Source organism: Volvox carteri, assembly GCF_000143455.1.
Source record: "Volvox carteri f. nagariensis unplaced genomic scaffold VOLCAscaffold_6, whole genome shotgun sequence".
NCBI classification, from domain to species: Eukaryota; Viridiplantae; Chlorophyta; class Chlorophyceae; order Chlamydomonadales; family Volvocaceae; genus Volvox; species Volvox carteri.
In genome coordinates this window covers 870,827-888,450 of record NW_003307549.1, presented here as the reverse complement: position 1 = coordinate 888,450, position 17,624 = coordinate 870,827, and the positions used below count along the sequence as shown (strand labels likewise).

The 17,624-nt window shown below is 57.9% G+C and overlaps 3 protein-coding genes across 3 annotated transcripts; 1 reads left to right on the top strand and 2 right to left on the bottom strand.

The window, feature by feature from the left end:
- Nucleotides 1–3,170: 3,170 nt before the first annotated feature.
- On the bottom strand, nucleotides 3,171–4,769 carry VOLCADRAFT_116415 (uncharacterized protein; the record flags this gene model as incomplete). The annotated part of the gene is made up of 1 exon (XM_002947315.1): nucleotides 3,171–4,769. The coding sequence occupies one exon, from the start codon at nucleotides 4,767–4,769 to the stop codon at nucleotides 3,171–3,173; it is 1,599 nt and encodes a 532-aa protein (XP_002947361.1).
- A 390-nt stretch (nucleotides 4,770–5,159) lies between these two features.
- On the top strand, nucleotides 5,160–11,133 carry VOLCADRAFT_116413 (uncharacterized protein; the record flags this gene model as incomplete). The annotated part of the gene is made up of 7 exons (XM_002947442.1): nucleotides 5,160–5,249; nucleotides 6,498–7,279; nucleotides 7,871–8,457; nucleotides 8,836–9,002; nucleotides 9,154–9,381; nucleotides 9,678–9,725; nucleotides 10,135–11,133. The coding sequence occupies 7 exons, from the start codon at nucleotides 5,160–5,162 to the stop codon at nucleotides 11,131–11,133; spliced, it is 2,901 nt and encodes a 966-aa protein (XP_002947488.1).
- A 641-nt stretch (nucleotides 11,134–11,774) lies between these two features.
- On the bottom strand, nucleotides 11,775–17,463 carry VOLCADRAFT_87660 (uncharacterized protein; the record flags this gene model as incomplete). Its single annotated transcript, XM_002947314.1, has 9 exons — nucleotides 11,775–11,816; nucleotides 12,660–12,776; nucleotides 12,841–12,969; nucleotides 13,434–13,556; nucleotides 14,127–15,028; nucleotides 15,485–15,596; nucleotides 15,952–16,052; nucleotides 16,558–16,750; nucleotides 16,981–17,463. The coding sequence occupies 9 exons, from the start codon at nucleotides 17,461–17,463 to the stop codon at nucleotides 11,775–11,777; spliced, it is 2,202 nt and encodes a 733-aa protein (XP_002947360.1).
- Between the last annotated feature and the right edge of the window lie 161 nt (nucleotides 17,464–17,624).

Here is a 17,624-nt window from a genome sequence, read left to right as displayed (position 1 = left end):
CAGCCCCGCCTATTTATGCGTGCCCAACTGCGTACGACAACCCGCGGCTTACACTCCCCCCCACCCTCCACTCTTCGCCCCCCGTACACGGCACATTCATAAATAACGATCAACCGCACAGAAATAACGTATGGGTACGTTTCTCACTCACGCGACCTGTGATGCTAATGGGTTTCATCATAGCAGTTTCTTATAACGGTTCGTACAGTACTGACGTGTCGCACGAGAAACACCGTCTTAGAGTTGGTGGTCGTTAATTAAGATACCGTCATCATCATCCCCATTGCTTAAAGGCAATGAAGGAACCCCGTTCTTTCTTCCCACGAGAGTTACATGAAGGGGGGAGGGGGGGGCCGGGCGTGTCGCTTGTGGGGCCTTTCCCCGGATGCGCGTTTGCTTCACAACCCCATTCAAGACCATTTACCCTTTACCGCCCCTGTTGCCGCCTCCCAGCTCCCACCGCCCGGGTGAAGGCCATCTACCAGGTCTCAATACTGACAGCAGCACTACTACTCGCACTGTGCCCCGGTCTGCCATACCCTGACGAGACGGACGTGTTAAGGCGGGCGGACCAGCACTACCTCTCCCTGCGAGACATGAAGATAGACAAACAGACAGCCAATCGAACTGCACACGCCGATTCTTTATGGAAGGAAAAAAGATTGCCACAGAGGGGGAAAAGAGAGGGAAGAAAGAGAGAGAAGAGGGGGCGGGGAAAAGCAGGTCTCAACCGCCAAGAAAGCAAGGATCCTCGATGGACATATCGTCTTTCAGTTCCAAGCGAAGACGGTCATCACGCCGTGGCGGCGCGCATGTTTTGTCCGCACCCCCGGGGGGGGGAGGTCCGACGGCTATGGCAACACGTCACAAGGTCAAACAGCCAAGACCCAAAAAAACTTTTCCCAAAAAACTATAAAAACTAACGTCACCTTTCCCACGTAACAACGGTCATGGTCAAGGTCATCTACGACAACGGCCACGTCGTTCCGTTCAAACAACGGCAACACACACAGGGCCATCAAAAAGCGCGCTTGCATCGAAAGCCATGCATTTACACATCACGACTATCCAAACCATCGTGTACTACGGAGGCGGAACGCTCGGCGGCCTCGGGGGGTTGGAGAGACTGCTCTATTCGCGCGGGGGGCTGGGCAGCCCGTGCGGCACGTTGAGTTGCAAACCTACCGACCATCGAGGCTGATGACGGAGCCGTAACACGTAAAGAAATAACCCAGCCCGAAGCCACGCACGCACGCACGCGCGCACAAATACACAACAAAACAACGACACTTTCCCCACCCCACCCCACCCCGGGGTAAGCACACCTCCACGGCGTTCCCGGTCACCCCCCGCGAGTAATAAACTGTACGGCACCTATACGGCATTGGGTCCTTCCGTACAGGACTCCATCATCATCATAATTATCATCATCATCATCCCGAATGATACACACACGCAGAAGATTCGCGTAACAAATGTTTTACGACGGCAAGTACCTGTGTCTAATCTGGGATCTGGATCTCATTTCTGAAACACAAGACGCACACAAGTCTGCTGGGCGTCCCCACCGACCACCTCCGCACGACGGAGGTCTCCCCTTCCCCTTGTGGCGACGACGCTCTACGCGGGGGGGGGGGGGTTGGGGCCGTGTGTCCCCTCTCGCCGAGACCGGATTCGGAAACATCCCCCTCGTTGTAAACCTGGGGGGCCATTTGCCGGTATACGTCATGACCCGTCCGTACAAACTTATTGCTTAGTGGCAGTCCCGGCTCCCCCCTTCTTGTGTGCCGCTCGCTCTCGCACTCTCACACACACACACACACACACACACACACACACACACACTTACAACACCCGTGCATACACCGGGCGATGTACCTGACGTGTGTGTTTCATCCCGGCACGCGTACACGTGCAAAACCTTTCCATGTAAAGCTCCCTCAAAACCTCCTCCAGGCTAAAAAGGAAGAAAGAAAGCGGGAGGCGATCTGGGTCCTCCGCTCTACCGGGAGAGCTCCCCCTCCACTCCCCACTGCTGAAAACACCACGATGGCGATCACGACGACGACTACGTCGATCACGATCACCATCACCTATTGTAACATAAGCGACCACTTACCTCCCACTACGAATGTACGACACGATCCACCTACCTCCCATTGCGGAGTGTACGACACGATCCACCTACCTTCCATTACGGAGTGTACGACACGATCCACCTACTTCCAGCTACAGAGTGTACGATACGACCACCTACCTCCGACTACGGAATGTACGACACGACCCACCTACCTCCCACTACGAGTGTACGACACGATCCACCTACTTTACATAACGGAATGTACGACACGATCCACCTACCTCCCACTATGGAATATACGACACGATCCACCTACCTCCGACAACGACGATCCACGTACCTCCCACATTTCTTTACAGGACGGTGGTTTGGCTTTCGGCACCCGACCTGCTTGACTTGACCGCATTGGACGACTTCGCTGGCACAGACAGAAGCCCCCCACCATCAACAACCCCCCCACACACAGACGCCGGATGACGAAGGGTGATCTAAAAACACATTTCACGCCCCTTCAAGCTCCCGAAAGGGACCTAGAGAGGGGAGAGAAGCGCGACCCACCCGCACCCACGACGGGCCGTATTGACTCCCCCCCCCCTCACACACGCTATACACTATGCAGGTTCTACTCAGTATGCCGCACCTGGCAAATAGTGTTGATCACTTTCTTCGCACCACGCGAACACGGCCCACCTGGTGCATATCACCATATCTCCTATCACCAACACCCCCCTGTTGTACAGCACCCCCATCCCAACACCGTCACCCTACACCCTACAGCTACGGGAACTTCAGTTCACCTCGTCACCCTCACCATGGACCTTTCCTAAATAGGCTCCTCCTGAATTCCCCGCCGGACCGATACCCCAGCGTCCCACAACGGTGGGACACAACTCCCCGACCTCAGGCCAACCTGGAATACCAACCACTCAACTTCCCGCCAAGCATTCATCTAGCCACGCCAGCGGCAGCAGCAGCAGCAGCAGCAGCAGCAGAGCTGGGTTCTGCTCCACACCGCCATATCCCCACCCCACCCCCCGGGTCCCACACCCCCTCCCAGTCAGTTCTCTATTCATCATCATCTGGTCCTAACTCACACTGCCGCATCCACTGCCGCCCCCGCTGCCGGCGCCGCCGTCTCCCCGGCCGTCTCACCTCCCGCCACCACCTCCTTAGAATCCTCCGGCGCCAACACCACCAGCACACGGGCCCCGGACTCCTCCGCCTCCGCCTCCGCCGCGCCCTTCGCCCCCGCTGCCGCCCTCGCCACGGCCATCTCGTGCTCGTCCACGAGTACGGTTTTCCGTACTGCCTCGTTTAGAATGTCCATAAGCTCCGCCTGACTTTCGCAGGTCGTGACTGTGGATGCGAGTGCCGAGTTCAGGCTGCTGTTCTGGTTCAGCAGCCGCTGGAGCTCCTCCTGGAGCATACCCTGCTGGGCGGTGAGGTGCTGGACCTGGGACGCTAGGCGGCGGATCTCCACCACCAACAGCTCCCGCTCCGCCAGCAGCTTGTAATGGCTGACAAGCAGATCATCGTTGAGCGGAGGAGGGCCAGCGGCGGCGGCGGCGGCTGTGCCGCCACAGCCTCCGGTGGCGGCGGCGGCGGCCGCTACCGCAGCTGCGGCGGCAGCTTGACCTCCAGCAGCGGCGGCAGTAGCAATGGCGGCGTCAGCAAACGCAGAAGGACTGCGGCTGCTACACCTCGGCTCTACTGCCGCCGCCGCCGCCGCCGGCGGTGACGACAGCAGCGAGGCCCTAGCCGTGCGGGGCGCTACAGCCATAGACGACGACGGGCTGCGGGCACTCCCTGCCGCCGCCGCCGCCGCCGCCGTCGCCACGGCGGTAGCGGCGAGTGAAGCCGCTGGGGGTGAAGCGACCGACAGGACGGAGCTTCGATCGTACCCGCCACCAGTGCCGCCGCTGCCGTCGCCGCCGCCACTAGCCCGAGGCATCGTCATATTTCGTGTGATGGGCCGAATGGTTGTCACCCTGACCTCAGGTGGGGGCGGCGGGGGTCGCGCTGCGGCGATGGTGGCTAGTTTGGCGCTTCCCATCGCCGCCGCCATCGCCGCCGCTGAGGCCGCCGCTAACAGGTCGTCTCCCGCGATGTCGGGCTGGCGTGCAACAGCGCCCGGCACAGCGGTGAGGTATGCGCCGCTAGCAGTGCTGCGCCTGCTCGTCCGGTACCTTGGCGAACCATGATAGGGATGGGGCGCACGTTGCCTGTTTTGGTTTGGGTTGTAACCTTGGGCCATAGCTGATCCACCGTAAGGTCCATGACGGTGAAGCGGTTTTGGAGCGGTCTCCGACTCGCCTCCATCGGACCGAAATTGAAGGGCAGAATTAGCCATCTGGTTGGTAGGCTCTGGCTGTGATGCATGTGTGGTATCGGGATGTTTTGCGGATTGTGGCTCTTCGGCAGTGCTCTGTGGACAGTGCTCCGTGTTGGTGAGCTCCTGCGGCGGTTGGGCTTCGCCCTCTGTGGACTTTGGCGGGGCGTCCGAACTTCTACCCGCGGTAGCTAAATCTACGTCGCATTGCGGCACTGCAGAAGCAGATTGAACGTTCCGAGCCTTGTGCTTTTCATCGTCAATCGGGGGGACACACTGGCCGAGTTTCGCAAGAGCCGCGTCCACCAATGTATTCGTTTGCCTAAAAGGCACATCATCATTACTTAGGTGGGCAATCATGTTGAACACACACTATGGCGGTAAAAAAACTGATACACGACAGCAAAAGCCCAGGTCAATGCCTGCATACGGTGATAAGACTATTTCGGCAATAACTTATGAAAACTGGCTCCCTACTGATCTGATCGCTGCATAACTGCTGAAGTAGTCAAAACCTATTCAGCTTTTGCCCGTCAGCGTCACCGTACAACTGCCTCTATGCCTTCCACAGTGATGAGCCCTTCATTCCTCACATAGCAATTGGATGAATGACTTATGCTTCCAGGTTCACGGGGGTTGATAGTTCTGACCCAGGACCTCGGCATGTGCACCATGATGCGGTAACCAACTGTGAGGTTTTCAGACACGGCCATGCGTACTTTTAGTCATTCTGTTGCCCAATGCATTATCATGCTGTTATGTCTGCTCTTGAGGCAATCCTCGTTTGCGCATTTCCTCTATGACAGCGCGGATGTGGGTGTTCACAAGTGCGAGTTTCAGGTGCGTGCGCGGAGCTACAACCCCTAAAGCCCATCTAAATTCCTTATGATCCACGTAACTTGTGCCCGCCCGAACCCATGACGGTTCTTTCACATGTGTCGAAGTAACCCGCACCAGCAGTGGGTCCATGGACGCGCCCGCCCACCGTAAACCCACATAACGAGCTATCTTAACCATTTCAATCGGCATCCTTATAACTGCACACAGAATATATAGCTATACGCTCTCAAATGGCGCTCTAACTATTTGCAACAGCCCCCTTGTTTCGTACATAATGCCCTACTTGAGCAATACACCACCCAGCGAACCGAATGCGCGTTGCATCTCCACTGACGACGGAGCAGGTCGGCAAAACACACCTTTCCTCTCCCGGCACAGCAGTAGCCACTGCCCGCCCATTCAGCTTATATCGGAAGCAACCCCAAGCTCTCTGTATAGGCGACGGAATGCAGTGGCCAGTGGTCAGTATGTCGTACGGCGTGTAGTGTCGTACGCTCCAAAGCCAATGTTCCAACGCAACCCGTACGTCAAATCGAGACCATCCAACCCAACAGACCTCCCGACATGACATCGCCACAGTATCGCCATCATCCCAGCAGCCTTTGTACGTCGGACCATACTTTCTTCCCTGCCCCCTAGGGCCGGCGTACCTTCGCCTCGCGCCTCCCCTTTGGTTGATGTTGTTACAGGGTGGTTAAGCTTCACCAGTGGCCTCCTTCCCGAGGCAATTCCCTGCTCTCCCCTGCTAGAGGGGCACCCTAAGCCATTCACCCCATCCGACTTCAGAGTGTATTCGTTGGGTTCGGCAACTCACCACCAGCATCCAACCAAATCTCGCGGATCAACGGCGCGTCAACTTAGTTCCTGGTCAGCTCGCGAGTTGATGTTATCACGTCCTACACCGTCCACAAGATGGGGGGCCACCTCCCATTTCATCACCTCTCAAACACCCCGAGAGGTCGGCAGGCGGATTTGAACCCGGACGCGCCGGAACGTGACGGGAGCAGAAGCCAGGCCTTAACCTCTGCCAGCCGCCTTTAGTTGTTAATGATAATGAAGCTTCAAGAATGCTAGGAAATGGAAAGATTTTCTTTTTATATTCTTTTTATATTATATTACCTCCTCTTTCTCTTCACCGCATAGCAGTAGTCCTAACTTGGGGCTCTCTGCGACTAAGCTGTGCAGATCACCCACCGCGTCATCCACCCTCTGTCGTACGCCCTCCACGTCCCCTTCCGCCGCTTCCAGGGCAAACTGGGTGACAAGCAGGTACGACTGTACGTATTTCTGACCGCATGTACACGGCCCAAGGAGGTGGACCTCCCTGCAGCAGCTGCCGCCGTACGAGTCCCAGTGGTGGCGGCGGCGGCGGCCGGCTCTACTGCTGCAGCGGCAGAGGCGGGCGGCAGAAGGCGCGCCGCCATCGCAGCGGAGGCGGCGGAACGGCCGTACGGCAGCAGCCATACTGCCTCATCCTCCCGGTCCTCTTCCCTGCCGCCGCCGCCGCCGCCACCAAACCTGTTCCTGTCGGGATTCACGTTCTTGATGGACCTCGGCGATTGCGTCACTTCCACGCAGCTGCAGCAGCCGCTATCGACGCTGCTCTGGGCTGCCAGGCGGCCGCAGGCGGAGTTCTTCCTTCCGGATGCCGTTCTCAGGCGAGCAGCAAGCAGCAGCGATGGCAGTAGCAGTAGCAGCAGCAGTAGCAACAGCTACAATAGCAACAGCTACAACAAAAGTGTAGATGCAAACCGTGGCACTGGAAATGATGTTACAGAGAGTAGCAGTACGACTGGCAGTGGGAGCAGCGGCGAGGGTAGCAGTAGCAGCAATGCTGGCGGTGGCGATGGAATTAGCTTGTTGGGGGATGATGGCCGTACAGCACAGGGAGGTCGACGGAGGCTTATGCAGGATGGTGAGCTGACGGCGCCGCCGGGGCCCCCGCCGCCGGCACCGGACACCTTTCCGGGCGCTGTACGTGAGGCAGGTCTGCAGTTGGTGAACGGCACGTATGGCATCATCCGTATCAGGTACGGCATAACGGTATAACGGTATGGCCGCTAGCGCAACGGAAATTATAGGTTCGGAGCGGACAGGTTCGCGAGTTATGGGAATAGATACAGGAGACGCCGTAAAGATTCCAATCAGGTGAGAGGGGCGGTTTGCTGCTATGCTTATCAGCTTTACAGGATAATTATTTCCTAATATTATTGTAAATGGTGAATGGGAACAATGGTGAGAAATGCCATTATGCCATAGCTTTTGGCCTATGGCATGCCTTTCGGCCCGCTACCACGTGATATGTGATAGGTGTCCGATGTGAAAAGTATCCAGGGCTATCCAAGGCCACGGCTTAATGGGGCTTGTAGGATACATTCCGAATCCCGGGATCGAGCTCTATCAGGCGCGTCACATGTCAGGAGATGTAGCAGATGTACGACCTAACGTGGAGATGTGGATGAGCGTCGGTGTGAGTACTCTCTTGCTCTTGCCCTAACCAAAATCAAAGCAGAGGAATTTGATATCCTGCAATTGGGACCTAAAACGTATGAATGAATGTACGACATCCCTCCTTCGTCTGAGTGCCGTGAATTGGGTTTTGTTTTGTGATCTCCACGCAGATCGCTTCACTCGCGGCAGCAGTATGACATGCATCTGTCGTACCGCGATACCGTACAATGGCTCATCAATCCTAGCCTCCGCAAGGAGCCAGGCCGCCTTGTTGTACGACTTTCCCTGGAGCCAACCGAGCTGGCAGCGATTGCTAATGCCGCTGCCGCCGCTCGTACGGCGACAAAAGGTGCCGTACAATCCGTACCGCCAGCATTCGAGGTCACGGCGGATGGTTTTGAAGGCACGTGTGCCTACACGCCCTCAGCCGGTGACCAGATGTTGTCGTACACTGAATCCGGATCTCGTCAGAGTTTAATCCCGAGCCTTCCTATCTGCGGTTGGCTAGATCCGAATCGAGTTTCGTACGACAAGTCTATGTACGAGTTTTGGCGCACCCTTCAGTCACCGCCCTGGAAGCGCCTGCAGCAGCAGAAGAAGAAGCGAAGGCGGCTGCCGCCGCCGCCGCCGCCGCCCCCGCCACTCGCGACCAGCTTCACCCCGCCTAGCTATATGGTCATATCGCCGTACTTTAACCTTACGCCGTACGATTTTGCAACGCTGCTTTGCCATCACCTGGAATACCATACGGCACTGGGTGAGTGGGCTCCCGCGACCGGGGGGCGCAACTCGCGGGGGGGCTTTCCGGCACCTGCCGTACGGCTCCAAGGAACGTCGACAGGAGCATGCCAGTGCAATCCCAAAGCCGTAGACGTGAAAGGCAATCAAGTCAAACAGAGTCTTAAAGCTATTCACGCACTAACAATGGACTTGAGTTTTATGGGACGAGCTCTAACAAGCCGGCTCGAGGAAATGTCGCACACGTCTTTTTAGTTTGTCCTTTCGGGAATCGGCAAGCCGACTTTCTTTTGCGTCTCCATTCTCTCATTCTCTCTCCTGCTTTATCTCTCTCCCTTCTTCCTATTCGTAAAGCGGATTCCGTGTTGTTCAACCGCCAACCACCAACCGCCACCAGGAATCCAAAAGTATTTGGTGTACATCGAAGAGGGCGAAGAGGGGCTTATGGCAGATGCGCGTCTAGCGGCGCTGGCGGCTGCTGGCAGGCTGCAGCTGGTACGTTGGCGGGAGCTGCCGGCCGTCAAACTTCCGGGTACTGATGTACGACAGCCGTACGCACATCAGGTACGGCTGGGACCCTAACATCAAGATGAATAAACGAACAATACACGAACACAGACACGACGCTGCGGCTCGTCGTCTGCCTGTCTTGGGAAGCTCCCCTAGCTCGCGCTCGCGGTCATGCACCCCCTCGCCTCTCCCCCCCTCGCACCAGGGTGGGGTCTGGGATGGTTTGGTGGGTACGACACGTGCCGCTTCCCGTACTGCAAAGCTCAACCACGCTTGGCACTTCCTCTCCCACCTCAACCCCTCAACGCGCTTCCCTCCCTCCCTCCTCACGCCTTTCCGTCGCCGCGATGTGTGTGTACGGCTCCGGAAGATTCTGTCGTACAACCACGCGCTTCTGTCGCTATGGCACTTGGCCGCAGTGGTGGCAGTCGCGGTGAGGGATTTCAGAGGGCTGGAGGGGAGGGCCCTGCGTACGGCAAAAGTACGGCCAAAGAGCAGCTGATCCGACCTCATCCTTTTTGAGTGGGAAGCACGCGCTTCTCAAGGGAGGGTTTCGGAGCGGTGTTGCGGGGACTCACTAATTCTGGGGGGGACCATGACAAATGACACCACCTGTGGCAGGGGAAAAACACAATCCATCGGGGAGCACATTTATGGTCGTATAGTACATGTTTATATTGCGGAATACTGCCGTACATGCCTGACGTGATGGATTGTCGTACGCCTCAGGACTTGGACGAGTACTTGCTAACCCAACGGCCCATGACGTTGGAGCAGGTGGGTGATGGTGGGTCCTCCTGGTGGGCTGGGAAGTGTGGCGGATACATTCTGACGCATCAGCCATCCCTTACACAGCCCAGTCGGATATAGGCATACATACAGAACTAAGTTGATGCGCCGTTGATCCGCTAGCTTTGGTTGGATGCTGGTGGTGAGACGCCGAACCCAAAGAATACACTCTGAAGTCGGATGGGTGAATGGATTAGGGTGCCCCTCTAGTAAGGGAGAGCAGGGAACTGCCTCGGGAAAGGGGGCCGCTGGTGAAGCTATACCACCCTGTAACAACATCATACAGATGGTTGTGTGTCTTATCGTCACATTCCACACTGTCGTACATTGTTGAAAATTCTAATCTTTTCCTAATCCCAACAAGCGAGCCGCATTTTATTCCCACCACAAACCCCAGGTGGTGTTTTCTTGCTCGCCCCCGGGTCGCTACCCGCCCGGTGCGTTGTGGGTCCCGCGACGTAACGCTCTCTGTACGACATGCTGGGCGGCCCTGGTGGGTGACCTTCCGGAGACACGCACCGCGTTACGCCGGGCACCGCACGCGCGGTCGCCAAACGGCACGGCGCTGCGAAACGTCTCCGGAAAACAAGTCGGCAACGCGACGCTGGTGGCGGCAGCGGCCGCCCTGGAGCGCCAGATGTGGCTGACCGCCGCCGCCGCCACCTCCCGCGGCGGCGGCGGCGGCGGCTCCGCCGCCGCCGTTCTGCCGTACCACCCACTAGAGCACTACCGCCACTGGCGGGAGGGCAATCACCACAAGAGCATCATGTATAGTCACCTGGTGTCGTACTTTGGCGTTCATATGTCGTACAGTGCCGTACCGGGGCGGCGGCCGCATACGGTGGCCCGTTTGGGGTGTGCGGTGTGGGCGCACTTGGGGACTCAGCTGGGTCCCCGGCAGGGCGCTGGGGGGGATGACGAGGTGGCGGGGGGGAAGGAGGGGGACGACTCCCGCCGTGCCCAGCCAAGGCAAGGCGGGACCACGACGGCGTCGGCGACACCTCCTGCAGATGCAGGCCGGGGCGTGCAGGTCGAGACGGGAGTGGGGGTACAGAGGACGTCTTATGGGAGCGGTGAAGGGGCTGTGGCCGTGTTTCCGCCCAGGGCCAGCAACGGTAGAGAAGCGGAGGGGGAGGAGGAGGAGACGGGGGAGGAGGACGGCAACGCGGACATTCGGGACGGGGACGGGTTTGGGGCTGCTGGTGGGCAGCGGGTTTCAGATAGGGCCCGGGGAAAGTTCGCTGCGGGTACTGGTGCGGGTGCCGTACTCCCGGTTGAGGGTCGGTACTACTGGGCCCTGAACCAGAGGCTGGGTAGGCGTGTTCCCTGGGAGCGCCACTGGGGGCAGAAGGTGGGGATGAAGGCGGAGGGGGTGAAGGGAGTTGCGGACGTCTAGGAGTCGGCTGCGCTGGCGTAGGCAGAGGCATAGGCAGGTGAACGGGGGCATAAGCATGAGCGGGAGCGGAGGCGGGGCCGGGGTAGCGCACAGGAGCAGGTGAAGGGGAAGGGGAGAGATGGCGAGTGGGAGCGCGAGGGCCAGTGGCTGCATGGGGCTCGGAAAAGAATGAGGATTTGGTGGGGTGGGTCATGGGGGCGGAATGCGTGATTTGGAGATTCGCGGATCGTGTTTTGGTTGTTTTTAGTGTCTGGGAGATAGGAAGCTGATAACTGTTACTGCGTGTCTGTGTGAGGGTAGGTTCTGGAAGATTTCGTCGAAAACAGTCGTGAAACCGGATTGCATTGTCCGTTTCTGATTTCGATATCCCGGTAACGGAGTTCGAAGGTTTCCCACATTCGCAGGTCTCTTGTTCTCTGGGTGTGTGTTTATGTATGTGTGTGTGTGCGTGTGTGTGCGTGTGTGTTGTGCCTATCATATATAAATATACTGACCATGTACGGCACTACCTTTTTTAATTTTGGACGATACATAGATAGATACAGAGATACAATATGTGCGTACAATTTATTTGATTTGGTTTTGGGCATTAATTTTACCTGGCTATTGTAGCCAAATATATTACATAGACACAGAGCTAGCTAGTTGGCGCTGCAAGAACCGTGCTTATGTGTATGGCCCCCCTAGGCAGCCAGGCAGGTGGCAGGTGCAGGTGGGCCCTAGGCGAGCTTGGGCTACGAAATACGGCCCGTGGTCAAGAGATGCAGTCGCGGAGTGTACGGCAGGCTGGCCATGTGCATGCACGAATTCGGAGGCGGGTTCGGGTGTATTCCCTCCGGCTGCCCGGTGGGTGTTTGGCCGTCCTCCCGGTGGGCCAATAGCCGCTATATACCGGCGTTATGTAATCCGTTACACGATCCGTTAATAAATCGCTTCGGAACTCCAGAGATACCTAACCCCAGCCCTAACCCCAACCATACACGGGGTCTTCGCATCTCCATTGATCTCTGAACCCAGATCGCCCACCCACATAACAAAGCATACTAAACTGGCAAATCCAATGCACGCAAAGTCATACGGCCCCGGGGGGATCTCTCATGACCCCAACTCGCACCTGCCCGAGTTACGTGCTCGTACGTGCCCGTACCTCAACCCGACGCTGCCAGTGCTGATAGGACAATGATACACCAGTCCGTACACACCGTACGGAAAAAGCCAGAGCTCATGGTGCAACAGCCGACTAGCTCACCCGGCCGAACAGCCGCGCACTGTATGTATGTACGGTGCCTGTACAACCAAATCAGCAGCAAAAACACATGAGGGACCAACAGACCCGCCACCGTGCACGACCTAATCATACCCTACCAGCTGGTCCGAAATAAAAAACAAAACAAGTGGACTACACACACACTGGGGTCTCATCCGAATCGCCACATTCGTTCGTATTGAATATACACATCGTCTATGTCTCACACAGGTTCCACACGTCTCTATCGTTTACCCCGCCCCACCCCGCCCCACCCCACCTGGCTAATGTCCCCTGCTTCCCGGCACTGCCAGTCCACCACCTGACCTAGCGTGACCCACAGGGGGCCTCTCGAGACTCCGAACCAAACCCCCGAATCACTCCTCGTCCAGCTCTCCTGCAAACCCCGCCACGTCATCCAACAGCAGTCGTACGATGGAGAAGTCCGCCGCTAACTGCACCGCCGCGGCGCCGTTGGCAGTGCTGGCCTGCAGCAGCCTGCCCCTGCTACCCCTGTGGCGGCCCGCCACCACCAGCACTGCGGCGCCCTCACTGCGAGGAACCACAGTCTCCAGAGATGACTCCGCCAACTAGGTAGGGGGGTAGCAGGTGGGAACATGGACAATGACGGACATGGGCATAAAAATATGATAACAGCTTCGAGTCAGTCCATGTTGTTTAAAAGAGCATGAAGGCATCCTTTTGATGATGTGAGTTATCCACGTGCATGAATACCCGTTAAGGACTACGCCGCGAAGATTTGCTGTTCTTCACTACGCCAGATATGGATGGAGGCCGCCGTTTAGTGTCAGGATAGCGCCTTTTTTCAGACTGCTGTTCTCGCGAAGACGCCGGCGGGTTTCCGGAGAGGCGGTTGCGTCTGCAGTGTGTGTCGAGGGGTCTACGTTCCTAGTCCTAATCCTCCTAACCCCAGTCCTCCACTTTTCCGCACCCGCAACCGCAACCGCAACCGCAGCAGCAGCAGCAGCAGCACGTTGGCCGGGGCCCCTCCCCCCCCCTCCTTTCCCTCTCTCTCCCCCCCCCTCTCCCTCACCCGCAGCACATCCCCCGTGTCGTCCACCGCCACATCCGCAGCGCCCCCCGGGTGCACGTCCACCACAGTGCCCTTCTTGAGGTACAGCTTGCCGCCGCGGACGGACTTGTCCACTATGCGCACCTGCAGCCGCATCAAGGGAGGGAGGGGGTGATGGCATGGAAGGGTGCCTTGGGGGAACACAGAAGTGCCGCACGAGGAGGATAAGGTTAACTAGACGGCAGAGCGTGGCGCGGAACGGCACACGGGGGCTGCAAGGGGATACGGCGCAAGGTGGGCGGTGGTGGCAAAGGACTGCGGATGAGCAAAGAAGAGGAGAGGACTGCTCTTAGTAACTTCTCGGGTTGTAGGGACCGCCTCTCGGGCCAAGAGAATGGCGGACGATTGGAGGGCAGGAGAGCCCACCTTTCCCCCCCCAACGAAAAATAGTGAAAGCATCAACGGATTGAAGCATCGACGGATCGACAGCCAACCGCTCTCCCTTAATAATGGGCCTGTCCCACCACTGCCTAACCCCCTGTTCCTGGGAAAGCAGAGCTGAGCTACATCTGTGCACCGACCCCAACGGTAAACACCGCACTCCGGCACCCCACCAATCTATCAACGCTCCACCCCATATCCAGCACCAGCACCAGCACCAGCGCCCCCGAAGGTGCTCAGTGCGGGTGCTCAACCCAGTCATAATTGTCGTACCTTGATGTACGGAAACAGCCACGTGGGGCGGCTACTGGGCTGAGGTACGGCCTTCTCCTCCTCCCCCTCCGTGTCGTCCCCCGAGCTACTGCTCCGAGACCACTCCCGTCCCCTCCCCCGGTCGCCACCGCCGCCATCGTAATCGTCGTGTTGATCTCGTTCCCAGTGTCTGGATCTGCCCTTGTCCTTATCTTTTTTCTCTTTCTTGTCTTTTTTATTTTTCTTCTTTTCCTTCTTCTCCTTTTTATCCTTTTTGTCCTTTTTCTTGTCGTGTTTGTGCACGTCCTGAATCTGCTTGTTGTGAGCGGACGAGTGGTAGTCGCCTCTCCGGTCGCCCTGGTCGTACGGCTCCTCGTCACGATTTGTGCGACGCTCGTCCCGGTACTGCTTCTCCTCCCTTTGTGGGTCGCGATCCGACCCACGGGACTTCTTAGCAATGCGCCCGCCATCACCATCATCCTCATCCTCATAATGCTGCCGCCCGTCCTCACGTAGCCGCCGCCGCTTCCCGCTGGCGCCGCCTCCGCTCCCTCCATCGCCTCTGCCATCATCCCACTCCCCCTCGCGCTCACGTTGCCGCCCTGCGTCACGCTCCCTGTCGTACTCTCGTCGGCCGGTGCTACCCCGCCCTCCCCCCCGTTCCCCCTCGCGCTCTTGGGCCAGTTCCCCCCTAGAGACTGCAGCCGCTCCTCGCTCTCCTCCTCCTCCTCCTCCTCCTCCTCTTCCGCTGCTGCTACCGCCCCCGCCGACCCTGGCAGCTACAGCTACCCCCTCAGGCTCCCTGCTCCGCTGTCTCTCTGCCGCCGCCTCGGATCTTCCCCCCCGTTCCCACTTCTCCCCCAGCTCCGAAACCAGCACCTCCACCTCCTCCTGGCTGGCTGTTAGTCGTACCCGCCAACGCTCTGCTTGGCCGCACATCGCATCGTGGCCACCGCCAGCACCACCACATCCAAGCCAAGCCAAACCAAGCCAGGCAATAGCCGAATGCCGCCACCGAAAAAGGTGAAAAAGCGAAGAGGGAAATGGGGGAAAGGAGTCACGTTAGAAACGTCGGAGTTAATTTGGAGCGAGGATAGCATAACAGCTGCTTGCGCGTTGAACACTGTCAACAGTGTCGTACGGGCTACCTTTGTGATTTTGGCTTCCTCCCACATCTGGTGCTGGTGACGGGCCCGGCAATCCCGCCGCCCACCCCATCAATCCACCCCATCACACCAGCCGCAGGGGAGCAGCAACAAGCGCACATCCAACAACTCCTTTCCTACCCTACCACAAACCTCACGGCGCAAAACACAGCCTAACGCGACTTAATGACCTCCACATTGTAACGCCTCTCGGTCCCCCCCTCTCCTCCTTACCCGGCTTGCCCTCGGGGGCTCGGGGGAGCGCCTCCAATGCCGTACACGCCAAACCCGCGTGTGGACCCCCCGTGATGCGCATGTCCTTGCCGGGCTGCGGGCCTGGAAGGACCTGCGGCAGGGACGGGTGTCGTACAAGTGTGTGGTGGGATGTGGGGCATGGCGAGAGAATGACATTGAGTAGTTTTTGGAAAAACCTCGTGACACATGGGAAATCCCAAATGTAATTCGCAGGGCCAAGCAGGCAAGCCGACGTGTCTGGATTAGCAGGCGGTCAACAAAGAGCATTAGTGAGGCACACAGCCAGCCAGCCAGACACACAGACAGACAGACACACACACACACAGACAGAGAGAGAGGATAATGGCGTCGCCATTTGCCGTGACTTGTACGGGACTCCTCCTGCGTTGGCGACGTCGCACACGTCCACTAGCTGCCCCCCCACCCCATCCTACTCCAGGACATACCGTACTGCGCGCCACAAGCTGCTCGTCCAATTTACGGATATTGCGTTGTCGGCCATCTGCATCTGGCGCCAGTACCAAGTCCTGCCGCTGCGGCTTCTCACCTATAAGGCAATCCGAGTTGTCGAGACGTTGGTAGTTAGAGAGGCAGTTAGGCAGTTGACGGGAGCCGCAAACATACATATAAGACACATATACCGTAAACAATGCGTAATATCATCTTCCGACGTCCGATGTACGGCTTCGTGAAGGAGCAAAACAGGGAAATGGGGAGAGAGACAGAGAAGGGGGGGATGGTGGGGTGTGCTGGCAGAGATGCGGGAAAGGAAAGAAGTGTGTGTGCACATCTTCCATACCCCAATCCCACATGCACATGCATCTCACGTCATGCATCTCCAATAAAACTGACGACGGACAGACACGGCAAGGTAGCCGGCAGCTGCCTCTGGGGTCCCCCTCCCCCTCCCCCTCCCCCTCCCCCTCCCCCTCCCCCTTACTTCATCCCCCTGTTCCCACCATCCCACCCCGTCCACCACTATTCCAACCGCGCAGTCAACCCCACAGACGGCGACCCCAGCCCCCTAGCCACACAACACCACATCCACGCACCCATCTTGACGGGTTTGCTGGGATCAGGGGCCAGGGCGACGGGTTGAGCCCCCAGGCCCAGCCGCTCCGGCCTCCGGACGTACTCGATGGCGTCCACTTTTTGCCGGTTGCGGCCTACACCCATACCTTCCTCCCAGCCCATGCCACGAAGCATGGCCTTGCCGAACTCTTCCACCGGCATCGCTTCGTAGGCCTGAGCGCGTGAGCGCGCAGGAGGACGGAGGACGGCCAAGGGTGCAGGGGAGGAGGATTATGGGGAGCACGGGATGGGGGATAGGGAGGCATTGGCACGAGGGTAAGCAACAGGACGTGTGGTGTAGGTTGGTAACCGGGGCTAGGTTCCATCGTGTTGAAGCGATGCAGCTCCATTGGTCTAAAAACTACCGTGGCCCCAGATAGAGAAGGATGGGTCTTCGGTCGCACCTCGACGTCCATAGCATCGGGCAGCTCCACCACCGACTCGCGGAACGCTCGCGCCTCCAGGGCAGCTGCCGTCGTGCTCCCACCGGCTCCATTCGAGAACTCCACGACCTGGGCACTATCCCCTTGCTTGTTTTCTCTGAGCTGCAAGCCATATTCCGTGATGACAGGAACTGTGGAAGCTGCCTGTACAAACCGGTCTTCGGAGTTATCGACATTGGCGTCGGAGCTGGGTGGCTTATATGACGGTGTGAACTTTTTGGGGCCCACGCCAGATTTGTATGTGTTCTCGATCTTGGGGATGACATACGTCTTGACTTCTGTGCTGGTATCTCCACCGACGACCTGTATCTTGGCACCTTCTATCCCGGAGATGAGCTGTCCTACATCCTTCTTCTCCTCCAAATTAACAGCAACTTTTTGGACATGTTTTTTCTTTTGAAAAGTAAAGGCTAAGGCCGCCTTCTGCTCCTGCCCGTCTGCCATATTCGCTAAAGTTTATGGGAACATAGATCACTTCCAATCGATTAAGACTGAAAACATGGCAGCCAACCTATGGCTGTTGAAACAGGGACCGTAACGGGTCGAGGGCGCATAAGCGGCTGAGACTGGAAAGCTGACTACTAGCCCTGATGACGTTGCAAAGC